Source organism: Nansenia antarctica, assembly GCF_963989245.1.
Source record: "Nansenia antarctica genome assembly, chromosome: 8".
NCBI lineage: Eukaryota > Metazoa > Chordata > Actinopteri > Argentiniformes > Microstomatidae > Nansenia > Nansenia antarctica.
Genome location: NC_137678.1, coordinates 41,595,005 through 41,603,150, shown reverse-complemented (window position 1 = coordinate 41,603,150; position 8,146 = coordinate 41,595,005). Strand labels below are relative to the sequence as shown.

Below are 8,146 nucleotides of genomic sequence, written 5' to 3'. Positions count from 1 at the left end.
TTGATTTTTTAGGTTTACGGAGACACACCCCAGCAGTAGACACCCGCTTTCTGGAGTACTTGACCTTCTCCTCTCCTTCGGCCTTACCCTGTCCCCCTCTCCTCCGACTCATAAGGCAGGCAATCAGCTCGACCTTGTCTTCACCAGATCTTCCCACACTTCCAACCTTACCGTTACCCCTCTCCCAGTTTCTGATCACCACTTTATATCCTTCTCCCTTCCCCTCAAAACTTCCTCTTCCCTCTCAGCCTCTAACCACTTAAGACCCTCTCGTCGTAACCTACGTACCCTGTCCCCCATCACCCTCTCTTCTTCTGTCCTATCCTCCCTACCCTCTGTCGAATCCTTCTCCCTTCTATCCACTGATGCGGCATCCTCAACCCTCCTGTCCGCTCTCACCTCATCCTTCGACACCCTCTGTCCACTAACCTTGAAGCCAGCTCGATCCTCTCCTCGAGCTCCCTGGCTCTCTGAAACGCTACATGCTTGTAGACTAGAGCTCAGAGCAGCTGAGAGGAAATGGAGAAAAACTGGCCTTTCTGATGACCTTAACCTCTATCACTCTCTCCTTGCCAACTACGCCTCCTCGGCATCAGCTGCTAAAACATCCTACTATCATTCAAAAATACATTCTTCTGCCTCTAATCCTAGAAAACTGTTCTCCACTTTCTCTTCACTCCTTAATCCACCTCCTCCCCCTCCTCCTTCCTCCCTGTCCGCCGATGACTTTGTCACCTACTTTGAAAAAAAGGTGGATGACATCAGCAGCACCTTTGCCCCCCCACCGCTCCCTCCTCCCACTAACAATGCTAACACTGTTCCCACTAACAATGCTAACACCCCTTCCAAACTCTCCCCTCGACACTCGATCTCTGGCTTGTCATCTTTTTTCCCCCTCTCCCCCGATGAGATTCTCACACTTATCACATCAAAGCGGGCAACCACATGCCCTCTTGACCCCATCCCCACCCCCCTTCTCCAATCCATTTCCGCCGACATCCTTCCTTACCTTACCACCCTAATCAACTCCTCCCTATCCACTGGATCTGTCCCAGCGGCCTTCAAAATAGCCAGAGTCAAGCCTCTCCTCAAGAAACCTACCGTTGACCCATCATCTGTCCACAACTACAGACCTGTATCCCTTCTCTCCTTCCCTTCCAAAACCCTTGAACGCGCGGCATCTAAACAACTGACTGACTATCTCCGGAAGATGGATCACTTAGACCCCCACCAATCCGGCTTCAAGGCTGGGCATTCCACTGAGACTGCGCTCCTTGCTGTCACGGAAGCCCTCCACTCTGCCCAAGCTTCCTCCCTCTCCTCTGTTCTCATTCTCCTTGACCTGTCTGCTGCCTTCGACACAGTCAATCACCAGATCCTTCTCTCCATCCTCTCAGACCTGGGCAACTCTGGCACCGCACACTCCTGGTTTTCTTCCTACCTGGCGGGCCGCTCCTACCAGGTGACCTGGAGAGAATCGCTATCTTCTCCACGAACCCTCTCCACTGGAGTACCCCAGGGTTCCGTCCTAGGGCCCCTACTCTTCTCCCTCTACACCAGCGGTTCCCAAACTTTTTCAATCAGGCCCCCCTTGGGTAATTGGAAATATTTTCGAGCCCCCCCTAACCCGGTCCCCACCTAGATTGATATAATTAATTGTATAAAGTTGTACAAACATTACATTTTCTCTTCTAATAATAACAAGACACATATATCCAACTATAGTTTTATATTTTATTATGGGTTGAAAAGGAACATAAGTGCTTGGCAAATGATCCTGTGCCACTGAAATATTCAACATATCAACATTAACTAATTTCTACTGCATCACTATTCTTACTCTACACATTCCTATCACAATTACGATCAATGACTTGTGTGTGCTTGCTTTGCCTTGCAAATCTTCTCAAACCGGGGTTGTTGTTTTGAGACTGCCACTCTCAGTTCATTCTCAATGTTCAACTTCGACCTGTATTTGCTTTTGATAGCAGCAACAGCAGAAAAGCCTATCTCACACAGGTACGATGTTGCAAAAGGCAGCAGTATTCCCACAGTTTTTTTTTTTTTGTTTTTTTTTTTGCGCCCCCCCTGCAGTACCCCCGCGCCCCACTAGGGGGGCGCGCCCCACAGTTTGGGAAACGCTGCTCTACACCAAGTCTCTTGGCTCTGTAATCTCTTCACATGGGCTCTCCTACCACAGCTACGCAGACGACACTCAACTCTTCCTGTCCTTCCCCCCGTCTGATGTACACGTGGCAACCCGTATCTCAGCATGTCTCGCTGACATTTCAACTTGGATGGCTGACCACCATCTCAAGCTCAATCTTAACAAGACCGAGCTCCTCTTCATTCCCGGGAAAGCCTGCCCTCTCCAAGACTTCTCCATCACAGTGGAGAACTCTACTGTAACCCCCTCCCTGACAGCCAAGAACCTTGGAGTGATCCTGGATAACCAACTTTCCTGTGCGGAGAACATTGCAGCAACGGCTCGCTCCTGCAGATTCTTCCTCTACAACAGGGGTCGGCAATTAGGTTTGGCCTCGGGCCCAAATTTTTTTTAGCCACTAGATGGCGGGCCCGAACATAATCAAAGGCTAATTTAAGTAATTGATTGTTTAAAAATGTGACACGTTCTAATGCTTTGACTTTTCTTTCGACTGTACACATCGCTAGTCAACTAACAGCTTGTTTTGTGAACCTGCTAACAATGTAAAGTAGTGTTCTAGTTAACTAGGTAGCTGTCCAATCCATTATGTTGCAGTATTTTGGCTTGACTAGCGAGTTTGTGTTGTGATTCTCAACAACGTTGAAACGTAGTTTCACACTTTTCCATATTTTTTAATAATAAATGTGTGGACTGACGATGTAGCGTAGCCTAACTTATTCTAATAATTATGTAACATAGTTTCATTCTGATAATTATTCCCCCCTCCTCCCAGACAAGGTCACATTATTATTATTGGATTGGTTGTTTGCGTGCCGGGTGAAGTTAGCCAAACATTTAACCTGCTAGCAAGAGAAACATAATGTCACTCTCCAAAGGTCTAAAGAGGAAAGTTGACGGTGGAAACAGGGCATTTAAAGAGGAATGGACAGCGAACTATATGTTCATCCTACCTGGTTTCATCAATGCAAAGCCGTTGTGAGAGACATTTTCCGTGCTCACAATGTTCCCTTTCTATACATGCGAGTCGTCCTTTTCGTCAATGAATGCGATAAAGACGCACGAGAGGAATCGATGGATGCATAAAAACCTTGAGAACTGCCTGTGGATTAAAGTGACGTCAATATCACCAGATATCAAGCAAATACTGACCGATGGGAGATGCTTTTTGTTTGCGCCGATTTTGTTTTCAATGTTTTTCAGAAAATTAAACAGAATTTGCGTTGTTACTGTTCATATGTGTGTTGCAGTCAAATATACGTAAACATTACGTTTGAATGGCTTACTGAGCTCGTGTTATTTTGTTCAAACCACACACGGTATGTCGGCTATTTCAGCACCGTGACGCGTTGTCCACCTGCTTATGATTCACTCTGAGGGGTTCAGCGTCAGTGCGCTTCGGTGCACCCCGCTGCCTGATTGTCTGTCCCTGTGTCATTCTCTCTCAACATGGATAAAAGTACAATAAGCATTATTCAGGTGGAGTTCGATTCTCTATTCGGACATTATAGGCGCTATATGTGGGACTGTCGGTCCGATATTATTATAAAAAATAAAAAAATAAAAAAAGTGGATTCTCAAAATAATCTGCTGGGCCAAATATTATTGGTGACGGGCCAGCAATGGCCCACGGGCCGCCTATTGCCGACCCCTGCTCTACAACATCAGAAGGATACGACCATTCCTTACCAGAGAGGCAGCGCAACTCTTGACCCAGGCACTGGTCATCTCCCGCCTGGATTACTGCAATGTACTCCTGGCTGGGCTCCCCGCTTCAGCCATTAGACCTCTGCAGCTCATCCAGAATGCTGCTGCCCGGCTGGTATTCAACCTCCCCAAATACTCGCATGTCACCCCTCTCCTTCGCACCCTGCACTGGCTCCCGATAGCAGCTCGCATCAGATTCAAGACCCTGGTGCTTGCATACCAGGCAGCTAAAGGGACAGCCCCTGCCTACCTGAAGGAAATGGTAACCCCCCAAACCCCTGCCCGCTCACTCCGCTCCTCCACCTCGGCTGGCCGACTGGCCCCACCTCCTCTACACAGCAGTCGGGCTGCCCGATCACGTCTCTTCACAACACTGGCTCCCCGCTGGTGGAATGAGCTCCCAACGGCTGTCAGAACGGCAGAGTCACTACCCATCTTCCGTCGTAGACTGAAGACCCATCTCTTCAGGTTACATCTTAACTGCTCCTCCTGAGACATCTTCTGACCCTCACCACTACGTCTCCTAAAGACACCTGCTTTCCCCTCTACTGTGTCCCTAAGAACTTCTATTGCCCCCCTTGTACTGTTTCTCAGTTTCTCCAGAAAAAAAATAATAAAATAAAATAAAAATAAAAGTTTTAGTAGAAGGCGATAATAGGGAGAAGGTTTTTCCTTCTATCAGTGGCCCCGGGCCCGAGCTAGAGTACTCTTCCTGCAACGAATGGTGGACTGCTGATTCACATGCTTAGGATTCAAATGTATTGATTGTAAGTCGCTTTGGAATAAGGTGTCTGCTAAATGCCAAAAATGTAAATGTAAATGTATTGCCCAAGAGAGAAAGAAGCTAGGGAAAGTAAATCGTAAAAGAAACGTTATTAACGATTTTCCTTCAAAACAAATGCACACGTTAGTTTATGAGATGCTCAGGAGTGAAGCTAAATCAAACCGTAGGGGACCTTTAAGGTAATATTAATGTTCCGACATCCCAGACAGTGTCATAATTATAACCCCAGCCAGGTGCCCAGGTCCAGATATAACCCAGTGTGTCAGTAATGACCCATGTCCCTGGTCTGGGGGGGTTAGACTGATGGTTTCCTGTGGCAGGGCTTTCCCTATTAGAGTTATGGCTTGGGCTAGTCTGGACGGTCACACACAGTCAGTCTGGGAAAGACTGACCTTAATAGCCTTTTGTGTGTGTGTGTGTGTGTGTGTGTGTGTGTGTGTGTGTGTGTGTGTGTTGGTGTGGGTGGGTGGGTGGTTGGGTGGCTGGTGGTGGTGGGAAGGTGACTGGTTTGTGTGTGGGTGGCTGTGTGTGTGTGCGTGCGTGCCTGAGATTCGCTAGCCCGTTTGTCAAAAGATAAGACTCATTACCCTGACAGCTACTCAGGATCCAATATGGCTGGGGTGGGTCCTCCCGTCTCCCAGTCGCCATTAAACTCCAATTAATAGCATGGTCCTTTGTGTCACTGGCGCAGAGGGCCATAATAAGGAAATTAATGGTCCGTTATTGAAATCAACACTAGGGAAATGTCTCTATCACCTGTCGTACAAGCACCTGAGACAAATAGGCTACAATACAGCCCTACCTGTCACTAGGACACAGTGGACATGACAGGGGTTAGGTTCTTGTAGGGAATGTGCCAAATTGGACATTAATCTTAATGAAGACATCAGGCTGTCATATCGATAATTACACTCTTTCTCTTTCTCACACACACACACACACACACACACACACACACACACACACGGGCACGAAGGGTCACACGCCTGCAAGCATGCACACTGACACGCTCGCTCACTTGCGCTCTCTCTCTCTCTCTCTCTCTCTCTCTCTCTCTCTCTCTCTCTCTCTCTCTCTCTCTCTCTGTCTTCCTCTCTCTGTCTCATACACACACGTGCTGTACACTCACTCACACATACACACACACACATACACACAGAGGCCTAACACTGTAATCTACATTTCTGCACACAAAGCTGGACTTGTTGTGCGCCTCTTCCCTTCCTTGTTGCCGTGGGTGACGTGTTTAAAGCGTTCTCTCTGCTCCGTTTGACACTGTTATAACAGCATTCCATCCCAGTGTTTAGGCTATGAAATATTCACCATGTATTCACCTGTGTGTGGCAGCCAGGGTGGGTATTATGGAGCAGGGAAGAAGCAGACAGACACCTAGAGATATCAGAGGAGATTGGCTCTCTGACTACCTGTACTTGTCTTGGGACTTTTTGGGGGGTTTTGTTGTAGTAACTGCCCATTGGTTGAATGGTAGGCTAAGCCTATTGAAAACAAGTATTCTTGGACACACACATGATAATAATGTTGCTGATTTGCAGTTTTCATGGATAAGGACATTACTGCCCCTTGTGTAGCACCTATTATTAGTTTAAATGTTTCCTGTAGAGGCTCTCTCATTAACGTAATTCACATTAGAGCCAAACTGAGCTGAGCCAAGCTGAGCTGTACAGGAATGGCCTGCTTACGTAGACCGCCATAGTTGCTGAAACAGTGTCCCGGAAAGGACAATGTAAAAGGAAGATATTCAAGGCAGCCCAGTGTGGTCTGGATTGGCTCTAGCCCTATCGTGATAATGATTGTCCCTGATGGCTTGCCTTATTAGAGCAGAGCAGGTCTGGCTTAGATGACCCATGTGTGGTTCCTCCTCTATCTATGCAGGATGTATGGCTTTAGAGCCCTGTAGCCCTGGCCTCACAGGGCCATCTGCAGCACTTAATTAAGTGAGAAAGAAGGGCCTCTCTCACACACACACACACACACACACACACACACACACAGTATATACAAACACAGAGGATTAATGGTCGTGGAGAAAGCTGCCGCAGCAGTAACCACCAAAGCTGTGTTCCAACAGGGCTAGGGGGAGTCAGTTTCCCCTTTAGTCAACTGCTTGGCATCTGACACGACAACTCTGAAAGGGTTTCCAGCTGCAGATGAATATGTTCCTGTTTCTGCACTCTGCCAAGAGTCCTGAGGCTATAAAAACAGTCAAAGTTGTAGAGTAGACAGTGTGAAATTAGGCATCAAACAGTACAATGCCTGATTTCTCAGAATTGTACAGAAACGTCATGGTAACGGTATTGATTACGCTAAGGATCAGTTGGTACCCTATCAGTGGGTATATGATGCATCCTTGGATAATAGTGTCTGCTAAATGTTCAATATTGTCATGTCATTATCGATATATGATCATATTTTTCAACATCGTTCTCTGCCAATGTGTCTGTCCAGGTGGCGTCTCTGGGCGTGACCACCTTCACTCTCTGCGCCCTGTGCATCGACCGCTTCCGCGCCGCCACCAACGTCCAGATGTACTACGAGATGATCGAGAACTGCACCTCCACCACCGCCAAGCTCGCCGTCATCTGGATCGGCGCCCTGCTCCTGGCTCTTCCGGAGCTCCTGATCCGGCAGCTGGTGACGGACGAATCCGAGATCCCGGAAGAGCCCCCGACGGAGCGGTGCGTGGTCCGCATCTCCACCACCCTCCCGGACACCCTCTACGTCCTGGGCCTGACCTACGAGGGCGCCCGCCTCTGGTGGTGCTTCGGCTGCTACTTCTGCCTCCCCACGCTCTTCACCATCGGCTGCTCTCTGGTCACCGCCCGCAAGATCCGCCGGGCCGAGCAGGCCAGCGTCCGCGGCAACAAGAAGCAGATCCGCCTGGAGAGCCAGATGAACTGCACGGTGGTGGCGCTGGCCATCGTCTACGGCGCCTGCGTGGTCCCGGAGAACATCTGCAACATTGTGTCGGTGTACATGGCGGCGGGCGTCCCGGAGCACACCATGGCCGTCCTCCACCTCCTGTCCCAGCTCCTGTTGTTCTGCCGGGCGGCGGTGACGCCGGCCTTGCTGCTGTTGCTCTGTCGACCGCTGGGCAGGGCCTTCCTGGACTACTGCTGCTGCTGCTGCTGCTGCTGCAACCACGCGCACTCCTCCGCCACGGCCAGCGACGACAACGAGCACGAGTGCACCACGGAGCTGGAGCTGTCGCCCTTCAGCACCATACGCAGGGAGCTGAGCAACTATACCCCGGCCGGGTCCAACTGCTAAGGACTCCTCTGCTACTACACAACTACACACCTGCAGGCTCGCAACTGCAGACGGGGCTACACACAACTACTACACACCTGCAGGCTCGCAACTGCAGAGGGGACTACACACAACTACACACCTGCAGGCTCGCAACTGCAGAGGGGACTACACACAACTACACACCTGCAGGCTCGCAACTGCAGAGGGGACTACACACAACT

At 49.4% G+C, this 8,146-nt stretch overlaps 1 protein-coding gene across 1 annotated transcript in view; it reads left to right on the top strand.

Moving 5' to 3' along the window:
* Positions 1–7,943, top strand: part of gpr37b (G protein-coupled receptor 37b) — a gene marked incomplete at both ends in the record, with an annotated part of 102,228 nt that extends 94,285 nt beyond the window's left edge. The window contains one exon of the mRNA XM_080538360.1: positions 7,122–7,943. Coding sequence (XP_080394486.1) covers positions 7,122–7,943 — 822 coding nt within the window. The remainder of the gene's footprint in view (positions 1–7,121) is intronic.
* Between the last annotated feature and the right edge of the window lie 203 nt (positions 7,944–8,146).